This window comes from Lactuca virosa, chromosome 3 (assembly GCF_052849685.1).
Source record: "Lactuca virosa cultivar CGN04683 chromosome 3, Lactuca_virosa_CGN04683_v6, whole genome shotgun sequence".
Lineage (NCBI taxonomy): Eukaryota > Viridiplantae > Streptophyta > Magnoliopsida > Asterales > Asteraceae > Lactuca > Lactuca virosa.
Genome location: NC_136428.1, coordinates 141,769,541 through 141,789,353, shown reverse-complemented (window position 1 = coordinate 141,789,353; position 19,813 = coordinate 141,769,541). Strand labels below are relative to the sequence as shown.

The following is a 19,813-nucleotide window of genomic DNA, read 5'->3' as shown; positions in this document are numbered from 1 at the left end:
TGTCACAAGAAAACCAGAAAATACAAGTGGACTTTTCTTTATTATTATCTTCCAATATTTAGTATTATTTTATTTTCTATGTTCATATTTTTGATATAATCTGTTTCTTGTATATATCAAAATATTAATTGGTTGACATATTTCTTATCTTTTTAATTAACACTCTTCTTATATTTAGTTTAATGCTTTATTATCTTACAACTAAAAATATAACATTGACTTATTTAACTTAATTCTATATCTTTAAATTTTTTAACATATTCTTTAATAAAAACCTTACGTAATATAACCTTCATAAGAAAATAACCTAATGATAATTTAAAAAATAATAATAAACAATTTTTTTTCCTATTTTACATTTTAAAAAAACAAATAAAATATCCAAAAAGCAAATATTTTTTAGATCTTTGCAAAAATTCATACACACCACAAGAATCTTGACACGTAAACCCACACCATTTCCCGACTATAGCTCACTTCTTATCTCCACCTACACGCGCCACCTTTTTTCTTGTAATTACAATTTTATCAAAAAAACATAAAAACATTTAATAAATACAAAATCCAAAAATGTCTATGCCTAAAAACTTGTACAACATGCATTAAAATCAGTAACTCAATATTCCGTTAGGTTTTTTACGCTTTTTCCGCATTTGTGTGAGAGAAAAACTTGACCAGGAAAAACGGTGTCGTTTCGGTGAGTGACAGACGACAGCCACGTGTTAAGGTCCCTCATTGAACGCTAGCCACAAAACTCCACCAATTTCTGGATCGTTCTACAAAAAGAAAATAAAAAAGACAGAAAATTAATATCTGACGTGTCACCCTCTTCTTCGCTTTCTACCTTTTTCCTCCGAATACAAAACTACTCCCCTTCATATCTTTGAGTTCATCACAAACCACACTCCTCTGTTCATCTCTCAATCTCTCTCTAAATTTCTTCAAAATCTTTTTTTGAGCTTTCCGATTGTTCCTTTTGGAGATCGTTGGGAGAAAACCAGCCGTCTCCGGTCATCGGAAACCGTTTTTTCTTCTCGGGAAGTCTTTTTCAGAGCCCTAATTTCTCTTTTGCGGCTTTGATTGTTTTGTTTCTTGGAACCGATTGGTGTTTCCGACGGAAGTTCGGATCTTTTGTGGTTATTTGTTGGGTTTCAATCTGGGTCCGGTGGGTTTCTTCGTGGGTTGGTCGTCTCGGGTCGGGTTGGGTTGTATTCGATTGAGGAGTTTGATTTCTTTGATGAATCGTTTAGATCCGGAAATGGGTCTGTGATTTTTCGTGTATATTCATTTGATTGAGGCGTCGGTAAAGGAAACTGTGGAGAAAACTTCGAAGAATTTGAAGAATTTACGATGGTGTGTGAAAGCATGGCTGAGGTATGTATAAGTCCCCAATCTTCCTAAATCCTTAATTTACAGTTTAATTTTGTATTTATTCATTGGATTTAGTCTTTTAATTTAGTTTTTTTATTTTTGCTATTGATTCAATCCCACCTATAAAAACAGAGGGTTTTGTATGTATGATGTTGATTATGTTCTATGGATTATTTATATAAGTAATAATATATCCCCCCAAAAAGCAAATTTTTAATGAGATTCGATTGACTTGAATCTTGATTACTGGTAGACATTAGACAATTGCTTCAAATTATATTACGAGTTCATGGATTTTAATTTGATAATTCTAGGATTAGCAACTTATTAACTCAATTAAGAGACCAAATCTGTATACTAATCAAACATTGTTTATGTTGTGGGTTATTGATTTATAGCATGAATCAACTCAAGATAGTGACAAATCATTCGTTAGACTTTTACTGATTTTGGATATTTGGGGTTACTAAATGTAAATGAAAGATAAGTAAGAAAAAGGGGGATAAAAAAACTCGATTTAAACTCATTTATCCCAATTTCTTTATCTTAATTTCTTGTTTCTTGATTAATGTAGGATCGAAGTGAAGAAGGCTCCGACTCAAACACCAATAAAAACGACCAATTCACATCACAAGATGACTACGCTCCTAAGGTCAGAAAACCCTACACAATCACAAAACAAAGAGAAAGATGGACTGAAGAAGAACACAAAAAGTTTCTAGAAGCTTTAAAGCTATACGGACGTGCTTGGAGACGAATTGAAGGTAATTTCAACATTAAATTTCCACTGATTTTAAATCTTATAGTTTAAATAAATTTGCGAATTGAAAAACTAAATTCATCAAACACTTCCCATTTGCAGAACATGTGGGCACCAAAACTGCAGTTCAAATTAGAAGCCATGCCCAAAAATTTTTCTCTAAGGTTTATACTTTATACAAACGACTATTACATTCTTCATTCTCGATACTTGTACATGATAATTTTAATGATTATAATGAATTATTTTAGTTATCTAATAATTTTTTTTATTGAAAATTAGGTTGTTCGTGAGTCAACCGGTGATGTGAGTGAAGTCAAACCGATTGAAATCCCTCCACCTCGTCCAAAAAGGAAGCCGATGCATCCATACCCTCGTAAGCTTTCTGCCCCAATTAAAACGGGTGGGCATGGTCAACATGCCCGGTCAACATCCCCAAATTCATCCGGGTCGGATCAGGAAAATCAGTCTCCAACTTCGGTTTTGTCAGCGGGCGGGTCGAATTTATTTGGGTTGGGTGATTCGGGTTCTCCAAATACCGAATCTTCACCTGAAGAAAATGAATCTTCTCCACCAATGGTATGAAATTATTTTCATCTTTTGTTCAAATCTTGATAAAATTGTATTAAAACCGATGTCTAATTGTTGTTTTTTTGGTAATTATAGAAAATGGAGTCATGTAGTGAAGAAAAAGATTTCGGGTCGACTCAAAGTTTGAAGCTTTTTGGGAAGACAGTTGTGATTACAGATTCGAATCAAAATGAGGAAAAGAACACAACAATGCCGATTAATTCTTTACCATGTGGGGCCCCTGTTTACTACATGCAATTTCTTGATGAGAATATGGAGTCGACAGTTGTGAGATCTTCACCTTCTGTTACGCCTTGGTGGGGTGTGTATGGACACGTGTCCTCCTACCCTTTAGGTCAACAACTGTGTAATCCGGTCAACATGGAGGGTTGTAGTGATAGCGAAAGTGTTGGAGGGAAAGATGAAGAAGAGGATGATTATGAGAACGAAAAGAAGAAGAAAAAGCCTTTTTTGTTGATTGGAAGTGAAAGATCGGCTTTCACAAAGCAACATAGCAAGAAAAAGGACACGTGTATGAAAGGGTTTGTACCATATAAACGATGTGTTGAAGAGAGGGAAGAACAGAGAATAAGACTTTGCTTGTAGTCTTTTGGGCTATTATTGGGTTAATGGGTTAATGGGTCGGGTTTTTTTTCAAATGAGATGAAATGATATCTCTTTGTTTGGGATAAGTTAACGTGGATGGTGCACAGGGGTTGTTTGAGATGAGAAATGTATAAAGGGAAGGAGAAATGCACCTTTTTTTGGTTTATGGGTTCTTGTTAATTTTTGGTAATTAAATGAATTTGTAACTGACTTGTGTTTGTAGTTGTAGTTGTTTAGCTTGGGTTTTATGCTATTTTTTATTGTGTTCACTTTTGGTAAATAATGTCTAAAGCATCGTAATGCATAGTTTAAACTAAATTATATTGACTTTTAATGGATATGAAAGTCAATAGACAGTTAAATTGTTCGATGTGTCTTAAGATTGATCAATGGATACCAATTTTAATGGCAGTTAAATTGTTTCATGTTTGATGTTTGATGTAACCTTTATTTAGAACGAGTTGTTTATCCTCTTCGCCACAATTGATTAGGATAAAGACATACCTTCTTGACTATATAAACATTTTCAAGAAACACAATATGTTCAAAATCACCATTAAGTACATTTAAACCATGTCTTAAAGGTGTGTTTTGAACAAAATAATATAGGGGGTTGCAAGTTTCTTGGTTTATCTTTGAAGACAAGATGAACAATATTCATGAAAGTTCATGCCTCCAAAAGCAATGGCGTTAAGAGTTGCAATAATCCTGTTAGAAAAGCTCATCGAATGAACGATACTTGATAGTTCATATACATTGTCAAGATTCAAGAACTCGGAAAACAAAAATTGTGATGCCATTATGCAAAATGAATGATTAAAATATCAATATTCAATATTTGAACATCTGCAAATAAGTGGTAGTTATTTTTTGCTTTTAAGGGTTTTAGTTGTTTATTTAGTGGGAAGGTGTAGATTGAACATATGATACATGTTTTTAAATATGTACCTTGAACGTGGGATATTTGAACACAAAGTTGTTAGAAATTGACAAGTTTAAAAATGAATGTTGACTTTGCTTGTATTCAAGGGAGTAATTGAAGAGGGCACAATCCATAGAGTGTGACAGGTTCACCATGATTAAGGTAGTAATAAGGAGGTGGTGGCGAAGAGTGTGTTATTATGCCCAACATCCTCGGTTTCAAGAATGGAAAAGAGGAGTTTCTGGCAATCGTTAGATGATATAAACATCATGTACGACTAATTTATTGTTAAGTTGTGGAGAGTGATTCACATTTTCCAGGCTAATTCCTTTATCTGAAACAATATCAAAACGCGTCGTAGGTCAGCTTCATCTGTATTTCATGGGCTTGACTTTATTGACAATATTAGGTCAAACAACTAGTATTATATTCTTTGAATCCGTGTTTAACCTAATGTATCACAGTATCAGACAACCATTCGGCATAAAACAACAATCTCTCTCTCTCTCTCTCTCTCTCTCTCTCTCTCTTTCTCTCGTATTTGTTGTGGACGTCGTAACCAATAATCCTGATCATGTGAACTATGTAAATTGATTGTGTATTGTTCGTTGTTTTGCATTTATTTACTTTATCGAAGAAATCATTTATCAACTAGGTTAAACCCTAACACTTTATGGACTTAGGGGATATTTCAACGATCATGTCTAAATTTGACAAACATAAAAATACAGTTATTGTGCATTTATTGGCAACTGGAATATAGGAAGTTGGTGTTTAGTCATGTGCCTGAGTAACAACCTTCACTATCTACTCTTAGACTCTTAGTAGTTAGCAGCAATGTTCAGTATCGATACTCACACTATCTGCATCTCAGTAGCAACCTCTAGTAACTACTAGTCACTTGGGATAACCTAAATCTTCATGTAAAACACTTAAATTTAGACGGAAATGAGAATTAATATTGATTTAGAAATAAAAAACTTACACATAAAACATAGGCTAACTTTTTGTCCAGATGTTGTCCATGAGAATATGACTATGATCACTTAAATATATATCGCCTTTTACTCTCTTAACAATTCTTACATGATATTTGTAATATTCATTTTGGTTTTGTAGATATACGCTATTAAGAAATATTTTACTTAGTTTATTAACTAGAGACTATTATTAACCATTTTTTTCTAAAGTTTTATTTATACTTCTTTGGATGGTCAATTATAATTGAAATATCTTGATCCGTATGTAGCCTTCTGGTATTACAAATTTATGGAAACTATGGAAATCATTTGCTTGATAAAATTTGGACTTTTTGATCGAAAGATATGGCTCAAAGAAATTAATAATAGTATAAGATTTAAACATATTGTTTTGAACCAATATATATATTTACTGAAATAGATTTAAATTACTACAAAAGAATGAAATTACAAGAGGAATGATAAGATAAGAAGTGACTGAATGTGGGCCGCTAATATGTTTCTGGTTCATAGATTTCTCAAAAAAATATGTGCCGTTAATTATTTTATGTGTCTTGAGGAAGACATCAAGACAGTGACCGTAGGTGTACAACGTGATGCGTGGCTATGTTGGATTAGTAATGGAAGGGAATACGTGTTGAAAAAACATGATTTTTTCTTATTGGACAAATGACTTTAGACACGAATAAATCTTGATATTTATGATCTTTTAATGTAATATTTAATTGAGTTGTTTTCTTTCTGAAAAGTGCTTTGTAATGTTTAATTGATTTTTTTGCACAAAGTACTTTGCAAAAAAATTTCATTTTTGGGAAATGAAATGCTCATTAGGTTGCCTCTAATTGATCAATCAAACTGATTGACAACTTAAGCTAACTGTGGTCGGGCTACCATGCTCAAATTGGCCATAATCCAAATTGCTCGTCTATGAATTTAGTGTTCATTACATCTCCTTTATCAATGGATCTCCATATTGATATTTTCTGAGTATATGTTTGAATCTGTGGTGTAATTTTGGTTTTTTTAAACAGAGTAATAGCCTTATTGTTATCACAACAAATGTCAATAGAATATGATGCACTATGAACAATGTTAAGTCCTGTAATGAGCTTCATGATCCAAACTCCCCCTTTAGTTGCATTGCATGCTACTATGTACTTAGCTTATGTAGTTGAATCGATGATGGTATCCTACTTTGAACTTTTCTTACTAGTAACTCTGCCATTCATGCAAAATACGAACCCCAAATGATACTTGAAATCATCATGAATAGTCTGGATATTGGCATAAGTGTATACTTTTACACAAGTCCTCCCTTGGTATCACTGTATACCAAGGAAACATATCTGGTCTTTTTAAATACGTAAGAATGTTTTAGCATCACTCCCATGATAGTCACATGGATCTTCCTAGTATTTACTACTTATATTCAATGCCTAGGATACATCAGGTATCATACTTAAGATGACGGACATGACACATCTTAGAATCAATAACCAAAGCATATGAGATCTTCTAACTTATCCATTTCAATCACATTACAGTCACGTTACAGAACCATTCATACATATTATGCACGGTTATTCTGGCTTTACATTCCATCATCATTCAAAATGGTAGATTGCAAGAAGAGCTTGCATAATTTTCTTTTCATCAAGGTATTGTACTGTAACATCTGCAAGACGAGCCTATAAGTTTGCCTTGGAAATAAAATAAAATAAAAAATAATAATTAATAAAAAGTTATAATAAAAAAATTAATTCATAAAATATATGATAAATATGATACTATAAATAAACTAGAAGTTTAATAGACTCAAATTGAGAAAGTTAAGAAACAAGGACTAAAGTTGACGTTTGACTCATGTTGACCAAATAGAACTTGGTAGTTATAATTTATATAGGGGAGGATTATTTAGGAAAATACTTAGTTACTAGTTTCGTTCCAAGTTAAACGGTGGTATAGATGTGAGTAGGGCTATAAACGAACCGAATGAATATGAGCGGAAACTTGTTCATGTTCGTTTGTTTAAGTTAGCCGAACAAATAAACGAACACGAACAGATAAACGAACAAGTTTTCTTGTTCATGTTCGTTCGTTTAACAAATTACATTGTTCATGTTCGTTCGTTTATGTTCGTGAACATTCTAAACGAACATAATTGAACAAAGATAAACAAACATATATGAACATCAATGAATATATAATATAGTAATGTAATCAAACATAATTAAGCATATATGAACATAAAAATGCACGAACATAAAACGAGCAACATAAACGAACGTTCATGAACAAAATTGAACGAACAAGATCATTGTTCATGTTCGTTCGTTTAAATAAATGAACGATAATTTGTGTTCATGTTTGTTCATTTATTAAATAAATGAACTTCCCGCCGAACGGTTCACTAACAGTTCGTTGAACGTTAATGTCGTTTAGAGTCCTAGATGTGAGCTTTTGTAGTTAAGGAACTAAATTTTATAAATTGGTCAAACTTAAAAGGTAAATATGAAAATATTATAAACTTAATTATTAAAAGTAGGAAATATGGGGCAATTGTGTGAATTTAATAAGTCAAATTAAAGGGATAAGTCAAAAATGGTTTTAGTTTGCAAAAATTAGAAACATTCATGGTTAAATATGGAGTTAGAAGTTAAAAAGAACCTTTAGATCATTCTTCTATCACCTTTTCCGCATGACGTCTCGTTGATTTTGAAGGTCCTATGCAAAAAATAAAATTAGACCTATAAACAATTTTTTTTTGTATATAAAATCTAATCTCACATAGTTACATGAATCACGATGCTCTTATAGCATTCTTAGAAGCAAAGTTGTTCACCAACTCTTCATAATCATTACTTCTCAATATATTGTTCAAAATAAATATCATTTCCAAGCCATTAAATATTTTTTGTGACATTATGGACCATAAATAGGACTTTAACAACTTCAATTTTCAGAAACTTTTTTCTATAGACACAAGAGTTACTAGAATTGTCAACAAGACACTATATGCATTAATTGTTTTAGGAAAACAACCAACTTTTTTTCATATAATATAAAATATCAGTGTGGTTAGTAGTTTCACTTGGTAAGAACTTGTCAACTATATTTAACTCTAGATAAAGTTCATCGGCTTCAATATTTGATCGTTCTTCATACATAAGTGCAACTTCAAGACGGGTGCAAAACAACTTATGGTATTTGACATCAAATTTCTTCAATTTTTTTGTAAGGAAAAAAACAATTTTTTTTCGTACTTTTTGTATTGTAAAAAATTTACTTTAATAGAAATCATCGCTTGAAAGTGAAACAATCAAACACAAAAGCCACAACATAAGTCGATCGATTTTAAAATTGAAACACACAGGTGAGCATTAGAGTTCTTAGAAAATCAATTTTGTTTTCTAAAATTAAAACAATCAATTAATCAATAATATGAAATTGAACGCCACAAGCGATTCTGAAATTGAGTGATCTTATTATTTTGAAACTTACAATTTTTGATTATGAATCAGAGTCACACACCCTCAGCGACTTCGCGAGTTCAAGAGAAGGAGTAATGTTGTATCGACTTCCGACTTGGATTGGTGAGAATTAGTTGGTGTACTGACTTTGGCTTGGCATATATACATTTGGATCAATTTTGTTTTCGGGCTTGGCTTACTAGTCTACTATAACGAATCATATGTAAAAACTGGGCCCCCTCCACGACATGGGCCCTGTGTGACCGCCCACCTCGCACACCCTCAAAGACGTGCATGCTCTTCCCTCTCATATGATCGACATTTCAGCCGTGGCAGCTCTTGGGGCAATTTTTGATTCAATTTCCATGATGTTGAAGATTCCTCATCATCTCTTTGCTTAGAAGGTAGCCTTTTCCCATAATCACTATATTTTTATTAGGTTTGAGTAATTTATGTGAAATCCTAATTTCACTATTTTTTATAGTGATTTGATGTTCTAGTTATTAGGCTTCACGAAGTGGTTCGGCGTGCGACTCAGCGAATCTGAGGCGGCCTCGGCGAACACCGCGCCGCCACCTCGGTGAGTTTAGTTCGGCATGGGTACTTCGCGAGAATTTACCAAGTTTGACCATGTTCTTTCAACAAATGAGCAACGACTCTTTGGTTTAAATTTATTTTTTCTTAAAATACTTATATATATATATATATATATATATATATATATATATATATATATTTATATAAATGCCCTACGAACTCTTTAGGGTTGACCTTTTAATTCCCTAAACTAATTTTGTTTCTTTATAAGGGCATAAGTTTGGAAGGAACCTGTTTTTTAGTCATCCTTACATATTGTAGCAGGTTTCAGTCATGTGTCCACGTAGATAATCAAACCCACTCACTCCAGCTCACAGTGTACTGCCACTGCAACAATATCAAATACCCGGTCTTCATCTCTTCCACTTTCATTTCAACCCAATTTCACCACCACCAACGTTGGTCGGAAAATCTAAATATCTTCCATGGCCGACTTCTACTTCTTACTTTACCTTTTCATCTTATTTTCACAGTTTCTGGTACAGACCGACAAGGCCAAATCACATTCATTGTTCGAGTTCAGAAGGATGGTAAACCTTCAATATTCCCGACTCATAAACACAAATCTAACATTCCATGGCTTCTCATCTAAGCTTTCTATTGTAGAGGATTTCAAGCTTGAATGTGATTTTGGGTTCTCTCATTTATTCCCGAACAAGTTTTCCATATGCATACCAAGCGTTCTCAGAGGTGCTCCTTGAGTTCATTTGCTTTTGGTTTAATATGGTATCGATAGCAATAGCTGTTTTTCCAGTTTGTCGGTCCCGTCAGAGTTTCTAGGGCTTAAGACGTCTAATAGTGTAGGGTTGTTAAAGGAGTCAAATTTTGGGTCGGATCTGTTATTAGATTTTTGGATATTGGGATTTGGCCTAAGAAGGAGAGTATCGGATGGTCATGGAACTCATACAACTTCAATATTCGCAGGCATGTATGTTTTTCCCGATGACATCTTGTAACTGTGAGTTTATCGAAGCTAATTACTTCTCTACTGGTTACGAATCAACATATGGGATTTCCGTCTCTTGATACGGCCACCCGACTACATTGTACACCGAAACCGGAACCGCAAAATCTTTACTTTGAATATTCTGAACCCCTCTTTCTTGATATCTTTTACCAGAGGCATTTCCATCCCATTATCAATCAATTTTGGCCGGAAAACAATCACTTCATCCTCCTCTTCACTTTCCACAGATGCCTCCTCTTTAATCACCCCGTTTGATTTGTTTTCAGTTCCGTGTTTCTATGTCTCAACGCCGATAACAAACTTTTTCATGTTGGGGTCAAACATGCTCTTTATGGATGGTTGGTTACAGAAGTTAAAGATTGGCAAATTTGAATTTCTGACTGATTTCGACTGCTTAAGTTTCGGTAATGAAAAATAAATGTAAATAGTCAAAAATGGGAAAATTCTAAGTCAATGTGGGAAAATTGGTCAACAAATGTCAATATAGTAAAGGGCTAACCGGGTAACCCGGTCACTTTGTTCAAAATGACGTAATCGACCCGATAAAAACGACTTCGTTCCCTCATAAAGCCACAAAAATAGTTTAGGGACTAATGGGACCAACCCTAGAAAGTTGGTAGGGCATTTGTGTCATTTCCCATATATATATATATATATATATATATATATATATATATATATATATATATAATATAAAACCCAACATTCATTCATTTACCACATCAAAACCTTCTTCTACATTCTCTCTTAAAATGCCATCTGCTTTGTCTTCAGCTTCAGGCTTTTTGATACGATGCTTGAAACGACCATAGAGGTCATTCAAGAGGCTGAATAGAAGATAGAAGAACTACGCCAACAAAATGCAGATAATGCACGTCGGTGAAAAAGATGGTACATACAAAGACATCAGGAAGCCGCTAATCAACGGCTCGTGCAAGATTATTTTGACAAAAACGCTTTGTTTCAAGGATATTATTTTCACCAACAGTTTCGTATGCCTAAACCTCTGTTTTTGCGTATCATCAACGACATCACAACAATATGTCCAAATTTTCAGCAACGTACAAATGCTAGAGGTACGGTTGGTTTTACTCCTTTACAAAAATGCACCGCCACTGTAACATCCCAAAAATACAGTCTAAAAATTTCGTTTTCATTTAATAATAAAACCATAGTCATCGAACATCGTATAAAAATCATAAACAGTGTATCTCAAAATATCGTAGCAATTGTCAAAATATCAGAGTATAAACATCCCAGTCTGAACAGATGGTGTGTGCACTGCAATCGTCCCAAGCTCCTCTTTTGAAAACTGAGTACCTGAAACTAAAACTGAAACTGTAAGCACGAAGATTAGTGAGCTCCCCCAACTACCACATACCATACAATAACATATAAAGCACATACTAGGCCTTGCCCACTGCATCGGACCGAAGTACGGAACTAACTAGGGCCTTGCACATTGCATCGGACCGAAGTCCAGAGCTGACTAGGGCCTTGCCCACTGCATTGGACCGAAGTCCGGAACTGACTAGGGCCTCGCCCACTGCATCGGACCGAGGTCCGGAACTGACTAGGGCCTCGCCCACTGCATCGGACCGAAGTCCGGAACTGACTAGGGCCTCGCCCACTGCATCGGACCGAAGTCCGGAACTGACTAGGGCCTCGCCCACTGCATCGGACCGAAGTCCGGAACTGACTAGGGCCTCGCCCACTGCATCAGACCGAAGTCCGGAACTGACTAGGGCCTCGCCCACTGCATCGGACCGAAGTCCGGAACTGACTGAACATAGCATATAATATGAACACATTTACTGCATACTGCATCAGACCATAGTCCGGAACACATAACACATACCATGCCTTTATCACAAAGACACCAAGCATACTAAACTACTGCATCGGACCGTAGTCCGGAACTACTGCTAACTAAATGGGCCGACATTGTGGTCGTAGACCCGTTCCTACTGGAAGGAAACTCACCTCGTACTGCTGAAACTGATGATAACCCTGTGGCTGCTATCCAACAACTCTTCGAACTGCTGCTCCTCTAGCTCCCCGAGCTACCCATGCCAAATAATAGTAATACTTAGCCTAACTGTCCTCAAGAAGTTAACTAAGTCAACTCTGGTCAAAGTCCTTCTCAAGGTCAAAGTCCTGGTCAAAGTCAACCTTCCAGTTGACTCGACTCGTCGAGTTGTTCTGCCAACTCGGCGAGTCCATGCTCCTCAAATCCCAAAACAACCCCGAATCTACTCGTCGAGTCTAGCGAGAACTCGACGAGTTCTCCTTTATCTAACACTTCGGGACTATCTTCAACCGACTCGCCGAGTTCATCCCTGAACTCGTCGAGGTCATCATCATCGTATGAATACCTAGGCCATGACTCGCCGAGTTATATGAACAACTCGTCGAGTTCATCTTCCTAACTAAGAAGATTGTCTTGGACTCGCCGAGTTCCTCTTCGAACTCGTCGAGTACTATGATCTTCATGTCCATTACGGGCCTAGTCTGGTTGAATCATTTACTAACTCCACTCACTGATCCGAATCAAAACAGAAGGGTTTGGGTTTGCGCCCGACTCGCCGAGTCCATGCACTGACTCGCCGAGTCCACCTTGTGACATCTCTATTCTGTCGATTACAGTCCATTGCAACACCTTCAACCCATAGATATGGACCTCTAATTCTAGCATTGCATGTAAAGTTGCTAACTTTACGTGCATGCAAGGTGCTATGAAGCTAAAACTCTTAATCCAAACTGAAATGAAGGTCTAGGTCATGAAATGAAGCCATGGTTGGGTAAAGCTGTCACCTTAGAGCTTCTAAAGCTCAGAAATGCTTAGATCTTAAGTCCTTTTCTTCCTCAATGGCTCAATGTTCGGATTGACCTTGGAAATGGTCCAAATGTGACAAAATCTATGCTACAAAGGGGATCTAGATGATTAACAGTCAAGGTATAAGCTTTTTACCTCTAAATGGTCTGAAATGCTACCCCAACTCTGGATCTATAGCTTCTTCTTGCACCACCAAGGTCCTTCTTCCTTCTCCAAGCTTCAATTCACTCTCAAGGCAAGAACTAGCTCAACAATGGAGTTGGATGGCTAGGGTTTCGAGTTCTGGACAATAGGGGCCGCAAATGACCCCTAGGGAATAGAATTAGATGCTTAAATAGGGTACCAAGTCCCAGAATTAGGGTTTCCAAACCCAGATCAGACTCGCCGAGTCGGTCACTGAATCTTTGACACGGAACTCGCTCTGACTCGTCGAGTTCTTCCCTAGACTCGACGAGTTGACCCCCTTTGACTTAGGGTTTCCTTTTCTTTCTTGGTCTTTCTGATTCTGGGTGTTACAACTCTCCCCCACTTAAACTAGACTTCGTCCTCGAAGTCCGCTACGGCCAACTGTCCTGCAATCTGCTTTCAACCTTCCTGCCTGAAGAATCTAACTGCTGCTGACCACTTCCATTGACCTTCCTCCTGGTCATTACGGCTAAACTAGTCCCTGCAGATAATACCCTCAAGTGCGTTCTAATCCCGTCAATCCTGAGAACGCAACTTACTCAACTGACAATCCTTTCGGTACTCCTCGAGCACTTATGCCGGACATCCTAGAGGTTCACCCCCTTTTTCCTTGCGCGTCTTCTGGCCTTCCCAAGGCAACGTTCCATAACTAATCACCTCCTCTATCACTGTGAAGGACATATCCCTCACGATATTCATCACTCCAGTCACTCCCAGTGCTGGTCACTACTGCCGATACACACTGAATACTCCTTACTACTATACTTTAGTGCTGAGCGCCCATCCCAGCGAATGGTTTAGATAATCCTTCGAGTAACAGACTCATCCCTGCAACGGTTAGACTCAGACGAGAGCTGTGCAACAGAGTCAAATCACTCACTCTGAGATTATTTAATCCTGCTATTAGTGGCCTAACACCTCTCAGTCAACCAACTACTTCCACTCACGGATCCCCTTATTGCTGTCCCTGTCCGAAGATTCTGTTGTCTCTGATCTGTTCTCCGGACGAACCGAGACCACCTCGGTCCCAACTAATCTGCTCTCATCTTGACCACCGGACTCCTACCGGTTACTGAACTCAAACTCCATTTCTCAGTCGCTCTCAACGATTCCCAAAGAAAACTTCGGCTAACTACAACTGCTCTGTCTACCTTGCCACCCTGGCTCTCTAATTCCTGGGATCCTCGATCCCCTATCTTGACTCTGAAGTCTCTACCAGGTTCCACCCGTGCTGCTAAAATCTCACGGGTCTCACCCAAACTAGATCTAGAGCGGTCTCTCCCTCCAGTTTCACCTGTACTGCTACTAATATACGGGCCTCGCCCAAGGGTCTCACCCAACTGTATCTTGGAGTGGCCTCTCCCTCAGGTCTCACCTATCTAGGGCTATGCAGGCATGTCTCCATACTAAATCTCAACGAACTATGTCTACCTGATCCTAACCATACTACTAGGAGATACGGGCCTTCGCCCACACTCCTCTAATTGGCTACTAACAAATATTGCGGCTATTCCGCAGTCTTACCACACTTCCCATGCTGTCTCTACCCCCGACTACTAATCTGGAAGCATCCCATGCTGGACGTTCTCACAATCTACATTCTGACTCACTTGAGTCCTGCAGGCGATCCCCAACATGGTTTTCCAAACCAGCTATCAACTAACGCGAATACTACGGTCATCCCGTAGCCTTACTTCACTTCCCGTACTGTCTACCTACTGGTGAATGCTACGGCTACACCCGCAGACCTACAACACTTTAACACTCTCTGGCTGCTAGTGAATGCTACGGCTACACCCGCAGACTTACAACACCTTTCTCACACTATCTGGCTGCTAGTGAATGCTACGGCTACACCCGTAGACTTACAACACCTTCTCACACTATCTGACTACTAGTGAATGCTACGGCTACACCCGCAGACTTACAACACCTACTCACACTATCTGACTACTAGTGAATGCTACGGCTACACCCGCAGACTTACAACACCTACTCACACTATCTGACTACTAGTGAATACTACGGCTACATCCGCAGACTTACAACACCTACTCACACTATCTGACTATTAGTGAATGCTACGGCTACACCCGCAGACTTACAACACCTACTCACACTATCTGACTACTAGTGAATGCTACGGCTACACCCGCAGACTTACAACACCTACTCACACTATCTGACTACTAGTGAATGCTACGGCTACACCCGCGGAATTACAACACCTACTCACACTATGTCGAACACTTACTCGACCTAACACTCAACTGCACTTGGGTCTTGACTGGGCTCTACCCTGGTTCCTGAAACCTGCTTCCCAGCGCCAAGGAAAAGCGTAAACCAAATGTTGGAACAATTTCTGAACTCCCAACTCATCCAATCCTAAATCAAGACGGCCACTCGACCGTCTCTCGTTCTGACGGAAAAATCTCTAGCCGGGTTTCCCAACCCATCATCAGCTACTCGTTCATATATGAACCCAACTTCGGGAAGTTTACCCCCAACTCCCGCTCACGTGCTCCTCCTTCTAAACAACCACTTGGGCTGCTTTCCTTCTCAACAATGATGTGAAACCCAAACCAGTCACACACTTACTTCTGCTCCTGACCACTCGGGTAGTTCTCCCCCACTTTGAACCCGCTAATTTCTTACAGCCCACAGCTTGAGGAAAGCATTCCCAATCCTTCCTATCATCTAACGATCGATCGGATTCCAACCAATACTTACTATTGCTAGTGCTCAAAAACTAACCAATACCAAATCCGAACCACTCTGAAAGACTAACAGAACACCTCCCGAGCCCCAGTCACACACTTGCTACAGTGACTGCATCCTGAGAACCTGCTCTAAAGGGAACATCTTCAAACTACTACACTAACATCCATAGTATGCAGATGACATATAACTCAATCACAAGCAGGCCACAAAATTCTGAAATAGCCTTACCAATATCGATGCAGTACCATAAATTCATGAACAAAAGCTGAATTTGGAATACATACCAGCGATCTATTGCAGCTCGGTCTTGACTTCCTGCGGAACCATGGGCGCTGGAGCCTGAACTACCCTTCCCTGCTGGATATCTCCAATGATATTGGAGCTGCCTTAACCCCTGTACGGGGGCAATTCGCTCTGATGTGTCCAGGCTGATGACAATGATGGCACAACTCTTCCTCCAACAAGCATTCTTGACGCTTGTGACCCTTCCAACCGCACCTTCCGCACTTAGACCTGCTACGAACATCTTTTTGTACCCCTTCGTCCTTTGTGGAACCGCCACGACCCTTTGGGTTTTTAACTCCTGCTACAGCCGAACTTAACTGCTCGGTTGGTTGACTCAGACCATGTTCCCGCTTCCTCTTTCCTAGGTGCACATCTAAACCAATCTTTTGCTCCCGAGTCACCCCGACTACTTCATCAACCGCCTGCGTAGTCGCTGTCTGACCTTGAAATCTGGCGGTCACCCTTTCAGTAACACGCTCGATAATGTCGGGTAACTCCTCGCGTATGGCTTGCGAAACCTCCATAGCGATCCCATCCTGTAGTGAACTCTTCTGAAAACAAGGTGCATAACCCACCTCTGATCCCTGACAACCAGAGCTAATAACCGAATCCTTCCTCCCAAGGGATCCCAGAAATCCATACACATCGGGCCCCAGAGGAGCCCCTAACCTCCCCGCAGCAATCTCGGCCCAGAAGGCCTCGAGGCGGCTATCCAAAAGCTCCATAACTCCCTCCTTGACTGTACCGAAGATCAAAGGAGTCTGATCCAGAATACTGCGCGTAATCTCTGTTGATACAAACTCTCTCATCTGCTCCTCGAGCTGACTGGCTCCTGAACCTGAGCCCGATCCTTCACCGACGCCTGAACCGCCAACTGGTCTACCCCGAAGTGTCACCATTCTGCAACATATCATAACTATCATTAACATACACACCTCTACTGAGGGATCACACTCACACTACAAGTTCCCCGGTTTCATCTCGGCCCTTCTTGAATCGAGTACAGATCCTCTGCTTTCAGTAGTATGGGCCCCTACTACCTGCCACATCTATCCGTACTTTCCTCAAGAATTGCCTCGACTACACCAAGTCCCTCTCACTGCTACTAACACTACTCCCAGCATTACTCTCATCCTAGGCTTGTCCTAGGGTAACCTCCAACTCACTATTTGCCATCAGTTGCATAAGAAGTCCCTGTTATCTCCCTTAACTAACTCGCGAATACCATTACATATTGCTCAGACTAGATAATTCTTCGAATGAGAGGTCCTACCCTACAACGGTTAGACTCAAACGAGAGCTGCGAAATAGGGCTAGACCTAACCTTCTGAAATTATTTAGTCATTGTAATATGTAACTTAGCATATTCGTTTACTAGTTAATTAGAGATAATTAGAACTCCTAATAGCACAAAGCCTTCAGCATTCGGGCATTGGGAAAGCTAACTAGATAATCCAATCAAGCTGTTCTATCCTCTAATCAGGAATCTGTACTAGCATGCAGTTCATAAAGCTCATACACATAAAGCAGGCACATAAGGCATCTTCCTAGATCCTTAGTCCTAACTAGCATGCAATTCTCATAAAGCTGATACACATATAATAGGCACATAAGGCATCCTTCCTAGATCCTCAGTCCTAAACTAGCATGCAATTCTCATAAAGTTGATACCCATATAATAGGCACATAAGGCATCCTTCCTAGATCCTTAGTCCTAAACTAGCATGCAATTCTCATAAACTGATAAACATAACATAAACTTGTATGGGTAATTTGGGGAGTACTTACTTGAGCTCGGCTGATTGCATGCACCACACCCTTTTCTCTTTTTCAAAATTCTTTTCGCTTTTTCTAAAAACTCTTTTCTTATACTTTTTCTAAAATTGTTTCCTTTTCTCAAAATCCTTCAGAAAAAGGAGTTTTTCTTTTGAAAATTTCATACCACTTCCTCAGCTTGAGTTCAAACACACCCGAAAGTGTGCCTGAATCCCTCAAACCAAGGCTCTGATACCAACTTGTAACATCCCAAAAATACAGTCTAAAAATTTTGTTTTCATTTAATAATAAAACCATAGTCATCGAACATCGTATAAAAATCATAAACTGTGTATCTCAAAATATTGTAACAATTGTCAAAATATCATAGTATAAACATCCCAGGCTGAACAGATGGTGTGTGCACTGCAATCGTCCCAAGCTCCTCTTTTGAAAACTGAGTACCTGAAACTAAAACTGAAACTGTAAGCACGAAGCTTAGGCCTTGCCCACTGCATCGGACCGAAGTCCGGAACTAATTAGGGTCTTGCCCACTGCATCGGACCGAAGTCCGGAACTGACTAGGGCCTTGCCCACTGCATTGGACCGAAGTCCGGAACTGACTAGGGCCTTGCCCACTGCATCGGACCGAGGTCCGGAACTGACTAAGGCCTCGCCCACTGCATCGGACCGAAGTCCGGAACTGACTAGGGTCTCGCCCACTGCATCGGACCGAAGTCCGGAACTGACTAGGGCCTCGCCCACTGCATCGGACCGAAGTCCGGAACTGACTAGGGCCTCGCCCACTGCATCGGACCGAAGTCCGGAACTAACTAAACATAGCATAACATAGCATATAATATGAACACATTTACTACATACTGCATCGGACCATAGTCCGGAACACATAACACATACCATGCCTGTATCACAAAGACACCAAGCATACTGAACTACTGCATCAGACCGTAGTCCGGAACTACTGCTAGCTAAACGGGCCGGCATTGTGGTCGTAGACCCGTTCCTACTGGAAGGAAACTCATCTCGTACTGCTGAAACTACTGATAACCCTCTGGCTGCTATCCAACAACTATCCGAACTGCTGCTCCTCTATCTCCCCGAGCTACCCATGCCAAATAATAGTAATACTTAGCCTAACTGTCCTCAAGAAGTTAACTAAGTCAACTCTGGTCAAAGTCCTTCTCAAGGTCAAAGTCCTGGTCAAAGTCAACCTTCCAGTTGTCTCGACTCGTCGAGTTGTTCTGCCAACTCGCCGAGTCCATGCTCCTCAAATCCCAAAACAACCCCGAATCCACTCGTCGAGTCTAGCGAGAACTTGACGAGTTCTCCTTCATCTAACACTTCGGGACTATCTTCAACCGACTCGCCGAGTTCATCCCTGAACTCGTCAAGTTCATCATCATCATATGAATACCTAGGCCATGACTCGTCGAGTTCATCTTCCTAACTAAGAAGATTGTCTTGGACTCGCTGAGTTCCTCTTCGAACTCGTCGAGTACTATGATCTTCATGTCCATTACGGGCCTAGTCTGGTTGAATCCTTTACTAACTCCACTCACTGATCCGAATCAAAACAGAAGGGTTTGGGTTTGCGACCCGACTCGCCGAGTCCATGCACTGACTCGCTGAGTCCACCTTGTGACATCTCTATTCCGTCGATTACAGTCCATTGCAACACCTTCAACCCATAGAGCTGGACCTCTAATGCTAGCATTGCACGTAAAGTTGCTAACTTTACGTGCATGCAAGGTGCTATGAAGCTAAAA

At 39.3% G+C, this 19,813-nt stretch overlaps 1 protein-coding gene across 1 annotated transcript; it reads left to right on the top strand.

Annotated features, from left to right (window-relative positions):
• The first annotated feature begins 899 nt into the window (after positions 1 to 899).
• Positions 900 to 3,529, top strand: RVE1 (Homeodomain-like superfamily protein). Its single transcript, XM_079085675.1, has 5 exons — positions 900 to 1,374; positions 1,946 to 2,135; positions 2,234 to 2,295; positions 2,414 to 2,710; positions 2,798 to 3,529. The coding sequence occupies exons 1-5, from the start codon at positions 1,351 to 1,353 to the stop codon at positions 3,305 to 3,307; spliced, it is 1,083 nt and encodes a 360-aa protein (XP_078941801.1). The 5' UTR covers positions 900 to 1,350; the 3' UTR covers positions 3,308 to 3,529.
• The last annotated feature ends 16,284 nt before the right edge of the window (positions 3,530 to 19,813 follow it).

What these genes read in the sequence shown, in the direction of transcription:
- RVE1 (XM_079085675.1), top strand. Translation starts at nt 1,351, where the DNA reads ATGGTGTGTGAAAGCATGGCTGAG. An exon ending in TGCTTGGAGACGAATTGAAG is followed by an intron (nt 2,136 to 2,233) that starts GTAATTTCAACA and finishes TCCCATTTGCAG; the next exon opens with AACATGTGGGCACCAAAACT. An exon ending in ATGAATCTTCTCCACCAATG is followed by an intron (nt 2,711 to 2,797) that starts GTATGAAATTAT and finishes TGGTAATTATAG; the next exon opens with AAAATGGAGTCATGTAGTGA.